We start from the raw sequence: 21,957 nt of genomic DNA on the forward strand, positions 1-21,957 counted from the left end.
CACAATGAAACACATTGTGTGAGAAACCGTCGTGGGCAGAATGTGACAACTTCTCGTAACTTTACTTTTGCCGGTTCGGACAGTAAATGGCAAACGACCTTTGCCTTTACTTTCTGACATATCAGAGACTCGGATGACTCGTATCTTTAAGATGCCTAAGTTCGACTACTCTGGTAGAAGGTAAAAGTTTAGATACGAGAAGCCTTCTGCTTACTTAAATGACCCTTGTCACGTCTCACTTTTCCGTACTTTATTCTTCACATCCTTGCTCTTCCTTGAGTACTATGGCTCTATGATTTCATATTCTTTCTCCTCTTATAATCTCTAGTTAGTTTGATATCGTTAAAATACCGAAAAAAATTTGGAATGTAAGAATGTACCGTAACCAAGGAAACCATACATTCGAAGGATAGATCCCGACTGTCTTTGGTATTGCGTACGATCATTTAGCATAAAGATTGCTTTCGATTAGTCATTGGAAGACTCGGACTACGTCACCTTGTCTTCGCAATGAAATCAAATGTTTGGTAACAAAGTATTGCGGCTTCGCAACTGGGATTCTGATTCAACTAAGGCATTTGGCATAACAGATCAACATGCTGCTTAATAGAATTTGTTCTAATATACTTCGATTTTGAAAGGTTTAATGCGACTACGCCTCATCGCTTTTAATGACCTGCTGTCCCACCTCACTGCCGTTCGTTCGAACTTAACTGAGGGATAGCTCCTATCTTTATTTCCCAGTAGGTGAAATATTTCTAATCGAAACATAACTAACTGAGCTGTAAGTGTTTGAATCCTGATCCCTTTTATATATGTGAAATTCTTTGAATCCCTAATTGGCACTCCCATATAGAAAATAAAAATTTGTTCCACAACAAATATATGGTTATATATCAAATATTAAAATAATATACGAAAAATTCTGCCTCATACGATATACGCCTGATAGTCCACCATTCGACAACCATTGTGGTGATATGTTGCGCGTAAGAAAATTCGTGTTCAGCTATTGACTAACGAACAATTTAAACAATAAATAGTCAATATTAAAGTTAATAACTGCCATCAAAATTTACAGTGGAGAAATGTGCTTAGAAGCGACAATTCCTATTTCTAAATGAGACGACGATCAAACAATATTTTAATCTGATCAAGCAGCCTGACCACTACCTACGAAACTATTTTGTGCATACAAATATAATTTAACTTTAAAAGGTATGATCTAATTGAATTTTCATCTACCTGTATCCTATTTAAGGTTGGTGGGAAAACGACATGAAAAATTATATATCCGACGTTAAACAGTCAACAGGTGGGCATAGGTTAAGAAAAACATTTAGAATCTTTGTTAGTCCTTTTCTGGATCTTAAATATGATGTTATTATAGTAATACTTGTAATTAAATTACTATCCGAAAAAAAACTATTACACCATTTAAGAAAATTTTGATGGCGGATATGAAAAATTAAAAATTATTCTTAATCATCAGTAATTCACAACCAGAACATAACATAGCTTCCGTCATTCGCAGAAGTTTCGTAAGCCATATTCCCGACGTCACACGCCCGTTTATTTGTCAACAGTCGGGCGGTTCGGCGAGAACGGTTCCGCCAGTCTACCCACCTTAAAGGAAAATCCAAATCAAAACAAAAACAACCGATTCAGCTGCCTGCAGAATTTTCTTACAAACAAAAATATAGGTACGAGAACATCGACTTTCGTGATGCAAGGCGCACGCAACAGAGCGAACCGTCAGCAGCTGAAGCCCTCGCTGGGCGGCACGAAACCTCTGTATATCAGATCGCACAAGGAAACGAGACGACGAATGCAGAGGGGTAGGGGGCACCAGGTGAGGAAAGCGCATCGTTCATCTTTTCGTCTACTGCTGGCTGTCGCAAGAGCTATTTTTTCAGAATTTTCAACGCAACTTTTCACCCCTAAAATTCACAGGAAACAAGCAACTGTTGGGCACTTTTTGTTCCACAAACATTCGGCAACACTTTGGGCGTAATTTAAACACGAAAATATTCCGAAAACTTACTAATAATTCAAAAAATTTCAAAACAACTCACTTTTCACTTGCAGAGTATGCCGCTAGAGCGAGACAGGTTTGACAGGAAAGGTTGCACTCTTCTTCATTCTAGTTGGTCGTCGTCGCGTCAGCTGTCAAACCGGACGCCGACTAAGTTTCACGGAATATTCGTTAGGTGGCGCCAATTGAAGAGTGACAATTGTAAGGTTCCTCAACTAGGGACCCCACATTATCAGTTCGGAATGAATTCCGAATCAAATCGAAATGGGCGAAAAATTTCCATCCAGAATGCCATGTGGAATTCAGTATGAAATCCGAATCAATGTGGAATCCAGTCTAACAACCGATTCCGAATGAATTTTGCCTCCAATCAATTGAAAAATCTACTGGAATCGGGTGAGAAGATGCGGACTGAACTGTAAATTTGTTTTCTTTTCAATTTCGCACGTTTTCTTGCTGATTTTCAGTTCATTTCATATAAAGAAATATATAACTGAATATATTAATTTCAATATTGAAATTTTCGGATATACAGAACTAGTTAATAACCAGTTCTTTTAGAAATCCAGCATAAACTGTTGAAATTTACTGGAAATTAACAAAAAGGCCTACCTGTAGCTGGAGAGTAATGAAATGGCGTAAGTGGCATAACTTTTACACACTATAGTTTCGAAATCGTCAAACGAAGCTCCCGTGTTGGCCTCCCGTTGACTTATAATTTGACGTTGATTGGACCAACGAAAGACTACCGTTGAACATTTTTGCCTTTCTCATATAGAAAGGTTATGCAATCACTTGAAAAACCGACTAGTAAAAATTGGCCCGGAGGAGGGGGGGTGTCATATACCATTCGACTCAGTTCATCAAGCGGAGCAATGTCTGTGTGTGTGTCTGTGTATTAATCATTTCTTATTCATTGTGTGTGTGTATGCGTCAAATAATCTCACTAGGTTTTCTCGGAGATGGCTGAACCAATTTTGACAAACTTAGATTCAAATGAAAGGTCTTACGGTACCATATGGTATTCCTGAATTTAGTCCGGATCAGACTTCCGGTTTCGGAGTTATAGAGAACTTAAACCTGCGAAACAAAAACCTTAAAAAATTTCTAAACTGGTCTCAAAACTACACAAATCGATAGCCAGTATCAGTAGGCAACTAAACAAACCGATTCCGGCTATCCTGGTTCCCGGAAATAGTGGTCATATATTCCAAATGGATCTCACTCTCTTTTCTCAGTGATGGTTTGACCGATTTCCACAAACTTATATTCAAATGAATCCCATACGGAACTCTTAAATTTCATCCTGATCCGACTTCCGGTTCCGGAGTTATAGGGTAAAGCGTGTTCAATATTGTACGCCGTCACTTAAAGCGGCTAAACAAAAACCGTAAATAATTTTCTAAACTGAACTCAAAACCGTTATTCCCAATTTTAGGGTCAAACGAAAGGTCTTATGGTCCTACCAAAAATTACTGTATATTTTCGGATACAAAAAAAAATAAAATCGTGGTTTAGAGTACGATGGCAAAATCGTAAAAAACCTTCAAAATTTGAATAAAAACTAGTAGATTTTGTACGTCATGTTAGTTTGTGGTCAACCGACTTCGATTATACCGGTTCTCGGATTCCGGTGCTGGAAGTACATATACTAGCGAATCCACTTCGTTTTCTAATGGATGGCCTAACCGATCAGAGAACTGTTTCATTCTCTATGCTATACTAGTTAATACACAAACAATCCCTTGGTTTCTTCCAAAAATCGAAGAGAAACATTTTGAATAGAATACCACAGTATTATATATGAGAAAGGCATCATTACATCGCTAGGTGGATTAAAACAGGTTTTTCTAAGGGGGGTTGGTCAAGGCGGGTTTGTTGGATGAGTTGAGGAAAATTGAAAGTAAATGCAACATGTGGATCACGTTCCTGTCAAAATCAGAGACTTTACTACATAACAACATTCGAACATGCATAACATGAAATCAGCATAACTACATGTTCGAACTTGTTTTTTTATTTATACCAAACCGCGTTATACTCTGTGGACTTTGTTTTTGAGAAGATACTACAAGCAACAAACTTTACTACATTTTATTCATACGTTTCATTTTTATTACTCGGGTTTCTTCCAGCAGAATTTCGCTAGGCCCGGCAGCACGGCAAGTAGCTGTATAGGCCCGACACCAGAGATGCCAGATCTGCAGCTTTGTCTGTAAATCTGCAGATTTCGCTCATAGAGCTGCAGACATTTGTTTGTTGTGCAGACTTTTGAAAATCAAGACTTTCGTCAAAATTTACAGCCTTTTTTACAGACCTTTTTTGCTCGCCAAGTCAGTTTACTTTATAGAAAAATTGCTGCCAGCAAGACATTCTCGATAACTGCAGATTTTTTTTCGGATATACAGACTTTTGCAGCCATGTCTGAAGATATTTGAAATTTTAACATGGCTTCTCTGCCTGACACTGCCACCCACTTGTACGCGGCGGGCAGATTTCCCCCCAGACGGCTGGCTATGTCTGCCAGCCATTTTTGCCGTAATTCTGCCAGGATTCCGGCAAAAGTCTGGCAACAAAGCAACAACCGTTTCCGGCAGAGAATTTTGCCTAGCGGTTATTAACGGTTTTTTTTCTGTCAGATTCTTGCCATACAATATTGGCAGAACCGTTTTGAATCGGTTCTACATTTTTAGCGTCTTGGTTTCATTTTTTTTATTAAAAAGTCATTTGAAAGGCAATAAATTATTGCCCATCATAATAATAATTATGAATAATATTATTGCCAATAACAGTGCTTTCTCACTACCAAACATACCAATATTTCAATCTCATTTAACTCGTCTCAAGATTCGTTTTTTGTATGCACATGCGAGATTGACGAATATCAAATGAAATCGAATAAAAAAAAAGAAGGAAGAGAGAAATAAACAAGACACATACGGCGAGATAATGACGCAATTTCGCCTGTACAATTTTAACAGCTGCCGGAATGCAGCCAGCCTTCTAAAGGGTTGCCAGAATTCCTCACAAGCGGGCAGGCGAGGCCCGTGCAGATGGTAACCCTAGAGATCGTGTACTTGGGCTCACTTGTGACAGCCGGGAATGATACCACCCTCTCAGCAGGCCATTCAATTTTGTTGGTCTTTGTGCGCTTGTTGAACGACATATTGCACGAAATATTCGTTCAATTTGCTGGAACGGTTTGTTGTTTTTTTTTCTTGCAAAAATAGTGTGAAAATTAAGTGTTACCTTTACATAGAAAGAAAATTTGTTGTTATTCTACGTGAAGTAGAAGTATTGTGCCGGTATGTATTGTTAGTTTAAACAAATAAGTGGAAAAAACTTCAGAAATTCTGCAGTAAAACTAGTCCAACGGGGCTCCAACTCCTCATGTTAAAAATGGCCCAACAATGGACCTCTGTCTGCCGGTTTTGTTGGACGAAAAAAATGGCATTCGGTTACACGGTCTGTTTCAAAATCGGCAAACAAAGGTCCCGTTTTGGCCTCCCGTTGAACGATTGATTGGACTTTCATTTTACCAATGATCCAACGTAGTGGACCAATGAAGGACCACCGTTGAACGTTTTTTCTAAGAGGGCAGCTAGAGGTGTGCAAAACAGCTCATTTTGGTGAACAGCTCCGAACCGATCAGCTCACCAAAGTGAATCGATTCGATGTATCAGCTCATCAGCTCTTTTAGTTTGAACCTAAGATGTTCGAATTGAAGGTTCATTTTGTGCACCGTTTTTCTTATGCACCGGTTTTCTTTCATATGCATGATCGAAATTGAATCATTGATTTGCAATGATGCAATGAATGCAATGCGAATTAATTTATCTTTAATCGATGTCGACTAAATTGAATCTCTTCAAGAGCCGAAGATCCGACCAGCTCGTAGCGTGTTCCCTTCGTCATAATGCGGTGAACTGGGTAACAAATGAGTGAGCTGATGAGCTGCGGTTCTTTTGAAAAGAGTTGTGAGCTGTCAGGTCACTTCGATGATTCGATTCACTGGAACAGCTCAGGAGCGAATTGCCTATTGCCCCGTTTACACTTCTGCTGGCTGCCAGCATGCTGGTGTCAGTGTGCTGCCCTCTTAGGAAAAAACGTCCAACTGTGGTCCAATGATCCAAAGTATAAGACCAACGAAGGACCGCCGTTGAACGTTTTTTTCCTAAGAGGACAGTACACTGACACCAGCATGCTGGCAGCCAGCAGAAGTGTAAACGGGGCATATCTCTTATACCAGCGAAGAAATTCAGAGACGCATCTTGTCAGAAAATCGTGCTTACTTTGGACTTCGCAGAACGTTTCGATCGAGCAAAATTCGCCGGCCAAGGTCGACGGACTTGTTGCTAGAATGTCGGAGAACAACCCAGTTAAAATGATCCTCTACAATGATCCGACCGGTATAAGAAGGGGCGCGCAACGGGCAAGATGAATCGATCAAGTTCAGGACGACCTGCGGACCCTTCGCAGCTGCCAAGGCTGGCGGCGAAGACCCGTGAATCGAGTTAAATGTAGACGTCTCCTGTATACAGCAGAGACCTGTATGGTCTACGACTGAAAGAGTAATGTAGCGTTTACACTTCTGCTGGCTGCCAGTGTACTGCCCTCTTGAAAAAAAAAACGTTCAACGGTGGTCCTTCGTTGGCAAATGAATAAACAACGAATGGTCCTTCGTTGGTCTAATACGTTGGATCATTGAACCACAGTTGAACGTTTTTTCCTAAGAGGGCAGTACACTGGCAGCCAGCAGAAGTGTAAACGCGGCATACGTATAAGTAGAGTGCCTATAACCAGAGTGACGACATCTCATCCGTAATTCAAAACATTCCATTAGCTTTACATTGAATTGACAGGTCGTTTGCTCGTTTGGAACTGGGAGCTGTCATTCCAAACGAACAGCTGACGCCACTCTGATTATAGTCACTCTAGGTATAAGTATCTCAAGTTGTACAAAATGCAATAACATATTTTTTTCCATGCCATCATAAATATGATCAACAATTTAGGATTAAATTTCTAACAGTTAGAGATAACATAAGAAAAGGTTTTTTATAAGTTTTGGAAATAATGAGGATAATACATCACGGTTGCTGACAGTGATGTCCAAGCTCAGCACACTAGCTGCTCTATACCTGCAGTGTGTGCCTATTAAACTCGTGTGCTGTGCTTTTCAAGCCAGACTCATGAGCGTGTGCTATATGTGTAGTCCACCTACTGACAAGAGACAATACAAGAGCGGACACTGTGTGCTTAAAAATTATATTATATGTATTATTGAATAAAAAAACGGACACTCAACTCAGCTCGTGAGCTAGCACATGAGTCAGCTCACGAGCTAGCTCCTCATTCCAGCTCATGAGCCAGCAGATGAGCCAGCATCGCGAGCTGGTTCTTCGAAGCATACGACTCCCGATCTAGTAGCAACACGGCACACGAGCGTGTGCTTCAGACTTCGTGTGCGTATTTTTGAAAAGGTACAGCACACGGACTATATGAGAGCTGGCTCGTGTGCTGGGCCATCACTGGTTGCTGACCTTTCTCATACCCGAAACGACGGTTTTGAGGTAGTCACTAGAAATGGTCGGAATTTGTCCCAATTTCTTCCGGTGCTTTACAAGCAACTGGACGTCGTGGTGAAGATCTTCCACCAACATTAGACTTTATACAAAACGTAAAATAAATCAATGCGATATTTAGCCTAAGTCGATCGAAAAAAAGAAGCATAGATATGTGTTTCAGAACAGTCAGGATATATTAGCAGTGATAAACGGTTTCGTTTTCTGTGGAATTAATCATGCATTTTTTATGACACCATTGTTTTCTTTATTGATATCGTTATTGGCTTGTTCGTAACTCTATTAGCTATCTTTGAGCTTTACAAATAATGACATATTTACTACTTCTATTAATTCTTGTCCATTTATGTATTTTTTTGTTTGTTTTCTTTTTGCACATTAAACAGAGAAACTGCTGCGTTCAGCCGTTTGCTTGGTGGTCATTATTGGATTTCGTTTCAATGATTCACGAAACAGTGAGTGGTTCGGGGAAAGAGCATTGCATAGTTCTCTATGTTAAAATCCTAAATCTATAACTGAAAAGTACGTTTCAAAAAAGTGAGATTTATGGATAGATTTACAATTTCTTAACGTGTGCAAAATTTGCAACGATAAGAGATGGTAATACTAAAAATGGAGTAGTAAGCTTGACTAATCGTTCACCCAGTCTATGTTCTGTGGATCGAAGATCAAAAGTCTCGTAAAAAAATTTCATTCGAAGGGAAATACTATTTGTTGATTGGAGGGGCGGTGTGGGGGACTTTTACGAATACCGACCGGAAGCAGCGGTACAATAATTCAGTCATTTTATGCTAATCTTAGAGCGCGTCATTTTTTTTTTCTTCTGTTTTTGCATTGGAACAACATCGTATCTTAAAAGTATGCATCGTATATCTTCTTCTCAAAAAAATGCATCGGTTGAGCCAGTCGCTCGAGATAATAACAAGTATGGGTTGTCGTGAAATGTGAATATCTTGTCGGTACATATTCGCCAGTTTAAGTAAAGTGAACGTTAAACTATAGTTGGATGTGCAGGGAACACTTATTGCTAACTTTTGCTTCTTCGAATACCAATAAAGATTTCCAGCTGCGTGGTGAACGGATCACGCCTTTCTCCGCGCTACGATCGAATATGTGACGAGAGTATATTCCATCGAACATCTCTTTTCTATTAGTGGAATATAAATCGGTAGTCATTTCAGTCCTGCGAAAGAGAGAAAAATGAACTATATTAATTTTACAAAATATTATTCTGCCAATTTTACTAGTTTGATGAAAGGTAACAATGTATGGATCTCAGAATTAGATATTTTTATCGTCACTGCTAACTAGAAATAGTCGGCTTTCGGGTATTTTGTACGCGAACCCGACGGGTATTGGCCCCTCCCGAAATCAGAAACAGAAACGAAAAAAAAGTTTGGGAAATATTTTGAGGCTGTTGATCCTGTAGATTATATCGTGAGATAGAGGTTTTGAGAGTTACGTAATGGTCAAAACTCTATTGCCGATGAAGCACACAGCGGATGTCGTGATATCGATCGATTAATCGAGTGTTAACTGAATAATAACCCAAATAATCCAGCAATATTTAATAATTTAGTTCGAAACCAATATTCGATTATAGAGCTAATCGAATAATTCGAAAAATCCCATAAAAACAGTCGAATGATTAATCGAATAATCGATGAATATCACAGATGACCGATTTAAAATTATGCTCGATTATTGAATAATCGAGTAATTAGACTTCCCTACATGATGTGCGGCAGACCCTAAGCAGAACAGAGTCAAAACCACATAAAATGGAGGATGTAACCGTGTTAAAAAAAGACAATAATTATACATAAAATAGTAATTCAGTTTTTGAGGCCTATCTGAGTCAACGCATGAGTAAAGGAACCATGAATTTTTCTTGTTCCGATTATAGAGGTTTTAACCTTAAGGTCATTCACCTCTTCGGGCTAGAAAAACTTTCTGACCCTATATGCGTGGCTAAGAATCGAACCCTGGCGGGTTGCATGAAAGGCATCGACTTACCCTGTCCCCAATATGGAAAAATGTTCCATTTGGCAAAGCGTTTCATTCGATATTGTCGTGAGATGGAAAGCGTTACGTTGAATTTAAAAAGCTAGAAAGCGTTGCATACGATAATTTTGTTATATTGAGGGTTACAAAACATGAGTTATTTTGAGGAAATTATGAATGTTAAAACCGTTATAAGGGTAAGATTATTGCGGTAAACGAGTAACGATGCGTTACTTTTTAAGAAGTTTTAGGTGTTACGAAATGTTATATATGTCGCTATTTTGTAGGTTATAAACGTTACGAAGCGTTACATGCGTTGCTTTAAATTATAGGCGTTACGAAGCGTTACATGCGTTACTTTTTTGTAAATTATTGCCTTTACGAAACGTTACATGCGTTACTTTAACTTATAAACGTTACGAAACGGTACATGTGCTACTTTTTAGTAAGTTATAGGTGTTACGAAGCAATACATGCGTAACTTCATTGTAAATTATAGGCATTACGAAGCGTTACATGCTCTACTTTTTAGTAAGTTAAAGGCGTTACAGAGCGTTACGAAGCGGTACTTAATCTAAATTATATGGGTTACTTAAGTTAAAGTTAAGTTATAGGTAAGGATGGCTTTTATCGTATCAAAGAACGCTCACCAGCAACTCTTCACACGATTGAATCAGTGCCAGCAAAGAGAGATGGATATCATCGCAACAACAAAAACTCGGCATGGCTCATTTAACATAGAATAGACACCAGTGCGATAGCGAATTTTTCTCGATGACATTTCTGAGAATCAAAGGTTAGCACGCTGCTGTGGAGATCCTCTCTGAAGCAACAAACGGTCGCTTATTCTCGTTTCGCGATCCGATTCTATACAGGCAGTTGATAATTGCGATAGAATCATTTTACTATTGCCGCATATTCTAACTATGTGCATATAACCTTTGTATAAGTTGTGTCTATCAAAATGTCTTTGAATGCTCCACACAAGGGTTTGGAAATATTGCAACCTAGTATGAGAATCATCAAGTTGAATCATCGATTCGATTTTCTGCGATAATTGTCAACTTGCGATTCTCTCTTGGGAAATTCCACACAGCAACGATCATTATTAGACTGTAAATTTTTTAAGGGCCGTGAAATACTCAGAGTATGAAGTGGAGCGAAGAAATGTAGTAAAATTCTCTCACGGTTCATGCATTGAGAGACTCGAGTTCTTGTAGCATCTTCTACCGGATTGAATACTTTTAAATTATAAACGTTACAAATGCATTATTTTCTTGTAAGTTATAGGTGTTACGGAGTGTTGCATGCTTTACTTTTTTGTAAATTATGTGTTACGAAACGTTACTTTTTAGTAAGTTGAAGGCGTTACGGAGCGTTTCGAAGCAGTACTTTTTCTAAATTATAGGCGTTACGCAGCGTTACTTTTATAAGTTATAGGTGTTACGAAGCGTCACATAAGTTACTTTTTTATAAGTTATAGGCGTTACGAAGCGTTACTTTTTTAGAAGTTATAGGTGTTAGATGCATTATTTTCTTATAAGCTACGTAAGCGTTACGGAGTGTTGCATGCTTTACTTTTTTTGTAAGTTATAGGCATTACGAAGCGTTACATGCGTTACTTTTTAGTAAGTTACAGGCGTTACGAAGCGGTCCCTCTTGAAATCAGAAACAGAAACAGAAAATAAGCTTAAGAAAATTATGGGGCTGGTGATCCTATAGATTTACACCGTGAGAAAGAGGTTTTGAGAATTACGTGATAGTCAAAACTCTACTACCAATAAAGCACACAGCGGCACTTTTACGAATAGCTTGGGGATAGCGCCTATACAAGTTATTCCACGGTAGTTGTTTATATCTCTTTTGACACCCTTCTTGTAGACCGGAAACATAAATGAAGCTTTCCATAAGTTGGGGAATATTCCCGTAGCTAGTGCCATATTAAATAAACGGCAAAGGGGGGAGCAAACCCGATCAGGTTCATAACTGACTTGAATTAGTCATTAGGGAGTTTGGTACATCTTGGGTACCGGTCTGTGCAAAAGTGCACATGACTAATTTTAATATTTTTTTCTGCGTTTCGCATTCAGCCCATCTTATGTTGATCCGTGAGGTGGCATTAGCAGTTCAACATAATCCGTTAATGCAGTAATGAGCTGAATGGGCAACGTAAAAAAAATCACTTGAATTGCAGCTCAATAACGATGAAACTTGGTTCGAAACGGTTTGATAGCAGTTAGCGTGGAAACTGGGTTAGGTTTAGCATTAGGTTTTACACGAACATGACATAACCTCACCAAATTAACAGAATGAACTTTTTTGGTTTGTTTACAGTTTAAAAGTTCATCAGAGCTTCATCGTTTGAATTTAAAAATTGCAAGTCGCCTCACACTAAACAGATTTATACAAATATCGCTCCTTGATGCTGGAAACGCAGACAGGACAATCTTTTTAGTTCTTTTCACTGTGAAACACGTTTTTAACAGGCACTTTTTCGTCATTTTTCAATTTTTAATTTGCAGTCGCAAAACAATTAGGTTTTGCACGAACATGACATAACCTCACAAAAATGAACAGAATGAACTTTTTTTGACAGTCGACGTGTACTTGTTTACAGTTTAAAAATTCATCAGAAGTTCATCGGTCGAATGTAAAAATTGCAAGTCGCCTCACACTCAACAGATTCATACATATATCGCTCCTAGATGCTGGAAACACATACAGGGCAATCTTTTTAGTTATTTTCACTGTGGAATACGTTTTCAACAGACACTTTTTCGTCATTTTTTCAATTTTTAACTTGCAGTCGCAAAACAAAACAAGTACACGGCAACTGTCAAAGATGAACTTGATTCATCGGCAATTCATTTATGTCGTCATCGTGCAAAACCTAATTAGGGTTTGCACGATGGCGACACAAATGAACTGCCGATGAATCAAGTTCATCTTTGACAGTTACCGTGTACTTGTTTTGTTTTGCGACTGCAAGTTAAAAATTGAAAAAAGAACGAAAAAGTGCCTGTTAAAAACGTATTGCACAGTGAAAATAACTAAAAAGATTGCTCTGTATGTGTTTCCAGCATCAAGGAGCGATATATGTATGAATCTGTTGACTGTGAGGCGACTTGCAATTTTTACATTCGAACGATGAACTTCTGATGAACTGTAAACAAGTACACGTCGACTGTCAAAAAAAGTTCATTCTGTTCTTTTTTGTGAGGTTATGTCATGTTCGTGCAAAACTTAATTAGGTTTTGCACGAACATGACATAACCTCACAAAAATGAACAGAATGAACTTTTTTTGACAGTCGACGTGTACTTGTTTACAGTTTAAAAGTTCATCAGAAGTTCATCGTTCGAATGTAAAAATTGCAAGTCGCCTCACACTCAACAGTTTCATACATATATCGCTCCTTGATGCTGGAAACACATTCAGGGCAATCTTTTTAGTTATTTTCACAATGGAATACGTTGTTAACAGGCACTTTTTCGTCATTCTTTCAATTTTTGACTTGCACTCGCAAAACAAAACAAGTACACGGTAGGGATGTCCGATACCGAGTCGATACTTTGAAGTATCGATACTTTCTTTCGAGAATCGGGTATTTTTGGTATCGATATCACATCAGAGCGATAATGTTAGTATCGATACTTTAGGTCTCGATACTTACAGTATCGCAACAGATTGAAGTCAATTCCCATTACTACGGAATATTTTAAGGTCATTATAGAGGCTTTAACCTTAAGGTCATCAAACCCAGGTGGGCTGAGTAAAAGGCATCGACTAACCCATCACGCTATACCCGTCACCGATGGAACATTTTTTGACGTGAATACGTCTTACTTTACTATGGGGCGCCTTTTCAAAATTTACCTTCTGAAAGAGTGGTTTTTATCGTGAATATTTCTGGTTTTATTCAACGTATCATCATAATTTTTTTACACGTCATCAGAGATTTCAGCAATTTGTGATAAAATTTCCAGTAATATAACCACAAATAACTCGAAATTGAAATTTCATATTTGGTAAGTGAAAAAGGTAATAATTTGATGCTTCTTCTATTCTATCCTGCGTAGTTGTTTCATTCAGTTCAGATCGGAATCCAGGTCAAGAATCCAATTCTAGTGTTCAGTTCTGAAATTTGGTTTCAAAATCCCAGACCAGATTTTATTTTTCATTTTTATAATCCAGATCTAATATTCAGTTCCTCGTCCGGTTTCCAGTACCAGAATTGAAATCCAGAACTCTGGAACTTGGACCGAATTTAAGAATTTTATTCTAAGTCTGGTTGCTGGATCCGAAATCTGGAACATAGATCAGGATCTTGGTTCTAGACCTAGACCCTGGAGCTAAAATTTGGAAAAGAAATTTTTTGACTTGAATATGAATTTTGAAATAGAATTCTGGATTTGAAATTGAGCTTCAGACCAGAATACAATTGCAAAACTCCTATCCAGAATTTGGACTTATAATTTAAGTTCAGAATTCGGAAATTGAGCTCTGAACCTCAAGTTCTGGAACTGCAGCCCGAAAATCTGGATTAAAATCAGATCTAAAACTCAGCTTTATTTCCAGAATTCTTTTCTAAAATGCTTTCCAGAACCAGGTTTCAGTTAGAGAATGCTGGCCTAGAATTAGAATACAAAACTCACTTTTACAATTCTAGCAGTGTAACTGAATTCAGAGACTAGATTCTGAAGATTTCTGAACTATATTCCGGATCTGGATTATACAACTCAGCTTCGAAGCTAAATTCTGGATCCGATTTTGAAAATTGAATCCTGGATTGAACTATCAAAGAATCCTGGTCTCGAATTCAGTTACAGATCTCAGGTTCAGTGATCAGTTCAACAATCTAGATTCAGAACTCAATTCTTGGACTTAGTTTCAGAATTCAGTTCCAGAGTTTATGTGAAATGTGAAATCATCATGGCTCCAACACAAAGTGGCGTGCGGATAATCCTTGACATGGACCAAAAGTCGCGAATTCATTCATTTATTTTATTTTGAAGTGATTGCTGTGCAAGTATCAATTGATACTTACAGGTATCGATACTTTATTGTCTTTTGATACCTTGTATCGATTCTCAAAATTTCGGTATCCCGATACCCTAGGTATCGATACTTTGCCTTCCGAGTACCATCCCTAGTACACGGCAACTGTCAAAGATGAACTTGATTCATCGGCAGTTCATTTGTGTCGCCATCGTGCAAAACCTAATTAGGTTTTGCACGAACATGTCATAACCTCACAAAATGAGCAGGATGAACTTATTTTGACAGTCGACGTGTACTTGTTTACAGTTTAAAAGTTCATCAGAAGTTCATCGTTCGAATGTAAAAATTGCAAGTCGCCTCACACTCAACAGATTCATGCATATATCGCTTCTTGATGCTGGAAACACATAGATTTCGTTATTTTCATTGTGGATTCCGTTTTTAACAGGCACTTTTACATCATTTTTCAGTTTCAACTTGCAGTCGCAAAACAAAACAAGTACACGGCAACTGTCAAAGATGAACTTGATTCAACGGCAGTTCATTTGTGTCGTCATCGTGCAAAACCTAATTAGGTTTTTTATCGTGACGACACAAATGAACAAGTATTCATCCTTGACAGTTCAGCGGTACTGTTTACAAACAAGCTTGAACAAAAATCGAAGAACACATCTAAAACAATCATCTTTACACTTTGCAACTAGTCACTTTTATTTAATAAATATTAAAAACGAACCGTATTCAATCGTGAACAAATGTTTTAAAACTTTATTTAGGCGATACGGACCGTAAATGGTCTGATCCAATTTGTCAATAAATAAACAAAAGAAATTTCTGTTTACAAACAGTACTGCTGGACTGTCAAAAAGTGTTCATCCGATTGAGGTTAGCAGTGACGGTAAAAAACCTTATTAGATTTTTTATCGTGACGTCACAAATGAACAAGAATTCATCTTTGACAGTTCAGCGGTACTGTTTACAAACAAATTTAAACAAAATCGAGGAACACATCTCAAACAATCATCTTTACACTTCACAACTAGCTAGTTTTATTTAATAAATCTCTGAAACGAATCGTTAACAATGTTTTGGAACTATATTTAGGCGATATGGACCGTGAATGTTCTCATCCGTTTGTCAACAGACAAACAAACAAAAAAGTCTGTTTACAAACAGTACCGCTGAATTGTCAAAATGTGTTCATCCGATTGAGGTTAGCAGTGACGGTAAAAAACCTAATTAGGTTTTGCACGAACATGACATAACCTCACAAAACTGAACAGAATGAACTTTTTTTGACAGTCGACGTGTACTTGTTTACAGTTTAAAAGTTCATCAGAAGTTCATCGTTCGAATGTAAAAATTGCAAGTCGCCTCACACTCAACAGATTCATACATTTATCGCTCCTTGATGCTGGAAACACATACAGGGCAATCTTTTTAGTTGTTTTCACTGTGTAATACGTTTTTAACAGGCACTTTTTATTCATTTTTTTCAATTTTTAACTTGCAGTCGCAAAACAAAACAAGTACACGGCAACTGTCAAAGATGAACTTGATTCATCGGCAGTTCATTTGTGTCGTCATCGTGCAAAACCTAATTAGGTTTTGCACGATGACCACTCGAATGAACTACCAATGAACTGCCGATGAATCAAGTTCACCTTTTGACAGCTATCAGTGGTTTGTTTTGATTTTCAGATGAAGATTCAAAGTTCGGAAATGATCAAAAAGTGTTTGTTGAAATCTTGTTCCTCGGCAAAAGGGACTAAAAAAATTGCTCTGTTTGCGTTTCCACTACCAAGCTGAAATTTCTTTATGAATAGGTTAAATGAAAAAAGGAGAGAGAAGTGGATTGAAGCCCTCAGACTGAGTGCAGGTTTCCGTTCGCTCTGTCAGCGGGGGACAATCCGTGTGCGTATGCGGATAGTTTGTGATTTTACTTGCTTTCAACTGCATCCATATCGCTAAATTTGATGATCCTTCGTTTCATGTAAGGCAGCGTGCAAAATTCGAAATAAAACGATGAACTTATCCACTGTAAACAAACCACTGATAGCTGTCAAAATTAATTCATTTTGTTCATTTTTGTGAGGTTATGTCATGTTCGTGCAAAACCTAATTAGGTTTTGCACGATGACCACTCGAATGAACTACCAATGAACTGTCGATGAATCAAGTTCACCTTTTGACAGCTATCAGTGGTTTGTTTACATATCTATTACACGTATTCAAATGAGAATGAACGCAATGAACACATAAACAAACCACTGATAGCTGTCAAAATTGATTCATTTTGTTCATTTTTGTGAGGTTATTTTATGTTCGTGCAAAACCTAATTGCGAATCGCCTCACACTCAACAGATTCATACATATATCGCTCCTTGATGCTGGAAACACATACAGGACAATCTTTTTTAGTTATTTTCACTGTGGAATACGTTTTTAACAGGCACTTTTTCATCATTTTTCAATTTTTAACTTGCAGTCGCAAAACAAAACAAGTACACGGCAACTGTCAAAGATGAACTTGATTCATCGGCAGTTCATTTGTGTCGTCATCTTGCAAAACCTAATTAGGTTTTGCACGATGACCACTCGAATGAACTACCAATGAACTGCCGATGAATCAAGTTCACCTTTTGACAGCTATCAGTGGTTTGTTTTGATTTTCAGATGAAGATTCAAAGTTCGGAAATGATCAAAAAGTGTTTGTTGAAATCTTGTTCCTCGGCAAAAGGGACTAAAAAAATTGCTCTGTTTGCGTTTCCACTACCAAGCTGAAATTTCTTTATGAATAGGTTAAATGAAAAAAGGAGAGAGAAGTGGATTGAAGCCCTCAGACTGAGTGCAGGTTTCCGTTCGCTCTGTCAGCGGGGGACAATCCGTGTGCGTATGCGGATAGTTTGTGATTTTACTTGCTTTCAACTGCATCCATATCGCTAAATTTGATGATCCTTCGTTTCATGTAAGGCAGCGTGCAAAATTCGAAATAAAACGATGAACTTATCCACTGTAAACAAACCACTGATAGCTGTCAAAATTAATTCATTTTGTTCATTTTTGTGAGGTTATGTCATGTTCGTGCAAAACCTAATTAGGTTTTGCACGATGACCACTCGAATGAACTACCAATGAACTGTCGATGAATCAAGTTCACCTTTTGACAGCTATCAGTGGTTTGTTTACATATCTATTACACGTATTCAAATGAGAATGAACGCAATGAACACATAAACAAACCACTGATAGCTGTCAAAATTGATTCATTTTGTTCATTTTTGTGAGGTTATTTTATGTTCGTGCAAAACCTAATTGCGAATCGCCTCACACTCAACAGATTCATACATATATCGCTCCTTGATGCTGGAAACACATACAGGACAATCTTTTTTAGTTATTTTCACTGTGGAATACGTTTTTAACAGGCACTTTTTCATCATTTTTCAATTTTTAACTTGCAGTCGCAAAACAAAACAAGTACACGGCAACTGTCAAAGATGAACTTGATTCATCGGCAGTTCATTTGTGTCGTCATCGTGCAAAACCTAATTAGGTTTTGCACGATGACGACACAAATGAACTGCCGATGAATCAAGTTCATCTTTGACAGTTGCCGTGTACTTGTTTTGTTTTGCGACTGCAAGTTAAAAATTGAAAAAATGACGAAAAAGTGCCTGTTAAAAGCGTATTCCACAATGAAAATAACTAAAAAGATTACGCTGTATGTGTTTCCAGCATCAAGGAGCGATTTATGTATGAATCTGTTGAGTGTGAGGCGACTTGCAATTTTTACATTCGAACGATGAACTTCTGATGAACTTTTAAACTGTAAACAAGTACACGTCGACTGTCAAAAAAAGTTCATTCTGTTCATTTTTGTGAGGTTATGTCATGTTCGTGCAAAACCTAATTAGGTTTTGCACGATGACCACTCGAATGAACTACCAATGAACTGTCGATGAATCAAGTTCACCTTTTGACAGCTATCAGTGGTTTGTTTACATATCTATTACACGTATTCAAATGAGAATGAACGCAATGAACACATAAACAAACCACTGATAGCTGTCAAAATTGATTCATTTTGTTCATTTTTGTGAGGTTATGTTATGTTCGTGCAAAACCTAATTAGATTTTTTATCGTGACATCACAAATGAACAAGCATTCATCCTTTATAGTTCAGCGGTACTGTTTACCAACAAGCTTGAACAAATCGAGGAACACATCTTAAAAAATCATTTTTACACTTCACAACTAGCCACTTTCATTTAAAAAAAACTAAAACGAACCCTATCGAATCGTTAACAAATGTTTTGAAACTCTATTTATGCGATATGGACCGTGGACGGTCGCATCCGTTTGTCAACAGACAAATGAAGGAAAAAAAGTCTGTTTACAAACAGTACCGCTGAGCTGTCAAAATGTGTTCATCCGATTGAGGTTATCAGTGACGGTAAAAAAAACCTAGTTAGGCAAAACCGATATTAATAAAATTTAATTATTAAATCGACGTAAACATTTCAATGAGGCCTAAAAACAATTGACATATTCTCTTTGGTTTTTGTGGCATTATGATATCGATTGTTCCACGACAATAGGGCCTAACTGCAATTCAGAGCCTCTCTTTGTTTACTTTCTTTTCTAATATTTATATGAGAACGTGCATTACTCACAAAATTCTAATTACGATACAATTATTAGGATCTCAAAAATCGAAGTTATTTGACAACAATGGGAAATCGACTAAAGTTGAAATAGTTTTTGCAAATATGTTTCTTTTGAATATGTTTTTAATTCACTGATTTGTTCTCAGATTCAAAACAACTATTGCCTATTTTAATGATCGTATATTTGACAAAACCATACTATTCGTACTTTCAAACCATGTAAAAACTCAACCCAAGCTTGAGCTCAATTACATAGAGCATGAATTGCTAGATCGATAAAGCTGTTCAGTCGAGTTAAACAAGTTTACCCACGTTCTGTTATTACCACAAGCCAGACATTTTCACACACAGATTAGTCACCATTCAAAGCAAGTCACCATCGCCGGCACCAACAACAGAATTGCTCTGAAACATTTTTTTTTTTGCAATTTCCTTATAGCGCCCGTTGAACGTTGGCTCTGTTGGTTGTGCAATGTTTTCATCACACCAAACGATTCGCGTTTCCACGAGCGGCAATTAACCATTTAATGATATGAAAACGAAAAACCACTCACCATTCATTGTGTCCGCGCTTAAACAGCTCGTCCGCCACCCCAGCCCACGTAAGCTCACGACGACCAGCGACTTTTCTGCAGATCGATCTGACCTTCCAACGTTTTGGCCAGGTAGATCACAAACAACTGGCTGAGTGCAGCGCCCAATGCAATGCCAGCGATCAGATAGAGATTCCGCTCGGCCCAAACACGCACGATCTCGATGCATCCGCTGGTCCAAATTTTTTTACTGGCCGCAGCAACCGACTGCTGCTGGATGTGATAGCCGCACATGATGTTGACCAATCCCGAGGAGATGTCGGTTGCATTGATGCAACAACTGTACGGAACACCACACTTCTCCACACTCGGCGACGAGCAATTGAAGTACTCATTCTTGCCCCAGTCCAGATAACCATCGTTACTGAGTCCACAGCAGTGGAATTCCTGCTGGGCAAAATCAATCAAATTTTGCAAATCCGGATCGTCGCGGTAGGTGGTAATGATCTTATCCGTAAACGATTCCTCCAGCACAATGTTCATCTTGTGGGGAAACACAAATCCTACAATAGCCACAGCCATTTCACACAGGAAGAACATCAGCAAACACAATGAATAGAACTTCAATAAACAGGTATTCTCCCGAAGAGCTCCCAAGCATCCTGCAAAGCTAACGACGAACACGATTCCACCCGCAATTATCATGACCAGAGAAATATTCAAGACAATGTCGTAAAACGTTTCCAACTTGATGAGTCCCGTGGCCTGCCATTTGTCCACGAACGCATAGAAACCGATGCCAATCAGTAATCCTCCGAACAGCCAAAAAATGAAATTAAGCAAAAATATCATGTATTTGACGCACGAACTCACATACGTGAAGTTCTGCGTTGGGTAGCGGTACGGAGGCATTCCGAAACGAGCAATCGTGTCTCCGACCTAGTGTGCCCGTTTACCCAGAAAAATATTGTCGCCCGTATCGCCTCCAGAACACTTCTGGAATTTGCGTTCACGTCAAACTTTGTACGCTTTTATAACGAAATAATGTCTTCGCCACTTCAGTTGTCCTTGTACTGTGCGTTACTATCTGCAAAAAAAGAGGAAGGATGTCTTTGTTTATTCTGATCTCTCTAATTTGAAGGAAATCTTATGGCTTACCAAACAATAGTAGTTCTAAGCAGCATCAAGAACTGCTGCAAGTCAGAAGTGAACGTGAAACATTCGATTAGCTACTTTACTAAGGTATTATCTCCCAGCTTTGTGCTGGAAATTGCACAAAACACTTTCTAAAAACAAGATTTTTTCAACTACCTTCTATATGAGGAACGAACAAGCAATAAGTGAAAACTTCTCAGCTTCTTTGATTAGTTGTAGGCAGTGCTGACGAATTTGTGCAATTTTGTCGGATGTAAATATATCAATGTTATTTGAACATTTCCCAAATTTTTAGAAGTTACACATCGGTTGATCAATATTATTCATACACTACAAATTTTACATTATTAAAACAGAAGTAATTAGGCTTCGTTTTCTTAATTCTTTTAAGAAGGCTTTCGAATTTTTTATAATTATTAAAATTTTGCTAAATCTCTATAAAAACATATTTCTTGGCAACCATATCTCAACATTGACAATGTTTTGCGATGTTATTTCGATGATTATGATCAGAGATGCCAGACACATCAAAAGTAAATTTGTTTACACTACACTGAAAAAAACATAAAAACTTAAGCAGATTTACATGTAAAATTTCCATTTTCTTATGTAAGCAGACTCTGCAATTTTGCAGACTTTTTACAGGTTTTTGAAACTTTTATTCACAATTGTCAATTTTACAGACTTTTAAAATTGCATTGAGCTTCTTGTTTGTTTTTTCTCGTCAAACTTATAAAATTGAACACTTGCATTGAAGGATTTCTAGTATGCAGACTTGAAAATTTTACCTGGCACCTCAGCCGGGAGTTGGGCAGTCGTTTTATGCCCCGTTTACACTTCTGCTGGCAGCCAGCATGCTGGTGTCAGTGTACTGCCCTCTTAGGAAAAAAACGTTCAACGGTGGTCTTCGTTGGTCTAATACTTTGGATAATTGGATCACAGTTGAACGTTTTTTCCTAAGAGGGCAGTACA

At 38.0% G+C, this 21,957-nt stretch overlaps 2 protein-coding genes across 2 annotated transcripts in view; both read right to left on the bottom strand.

Moving 5' to 3' along the window:
• The window catches only part of LOC131427286 (putative mediator of RNA polymerase II transcription subunit 26), a 33,430-nt gene extending 31,254 nt beyond the window's left edge, over positions 1 to 2,176 (bottom strand). The window contains exon 1 of the mRNA XM_058590332.1: positions 2,076 to 2,176. The gene's annotated coding sequence lies outside the window, so the exon portion shown is untranslated. The remainder of the gene's footprint in view (positions 1 to 2,075) is intronic.
• Positions 2,177 to 7,773: 5,597 nt separating this feature from the next.
• LOC131428942 (tetraspanin-33-like) lies at positions 7,774 to 21,209 on the bottom strand. Its single transcript, XM_058593001.1, has 4 exons — positions 21,142 to 21,209; positions 20,989 to 21,023; positions 19,852 to 20,917; positions 7,774 to 8,803 (listed from the first exon to the last, which is right to left on the bottom strand). Exon 3 carries the CDS (start codon positions 20,740 to 20,742, stop codon positions 19,906 to 19,908), a length of 837 nt encoding a protein of 278 aa, XP_058448984.1. The 5' UTR covers positions 20,743 to 20,917; positions 20,989 to 21,023; positions 21,142 to 21,209; the 3' UTR covers positions 7,774 to 8,803; positions 19,852 to 19,905.
• Positions 21,210 to 21,957: the final 748 nt, after the last annotated feature.

This window comes from Malaya genurostris, chromosome 2 (genome assembly GCF_030247185.1).
Source record: "Malaya genurostris strain Urasoe2022 chromosome 2, Malgen_1.1, whole genome shotgun sequence".
Classification (NCBI taxonomy): domain Eukaryota; kingdom Metazoa; phylum Arthropoda; class Insecta; order Diptera; family Culicidae; genus Malaya; species Malaya genurostris.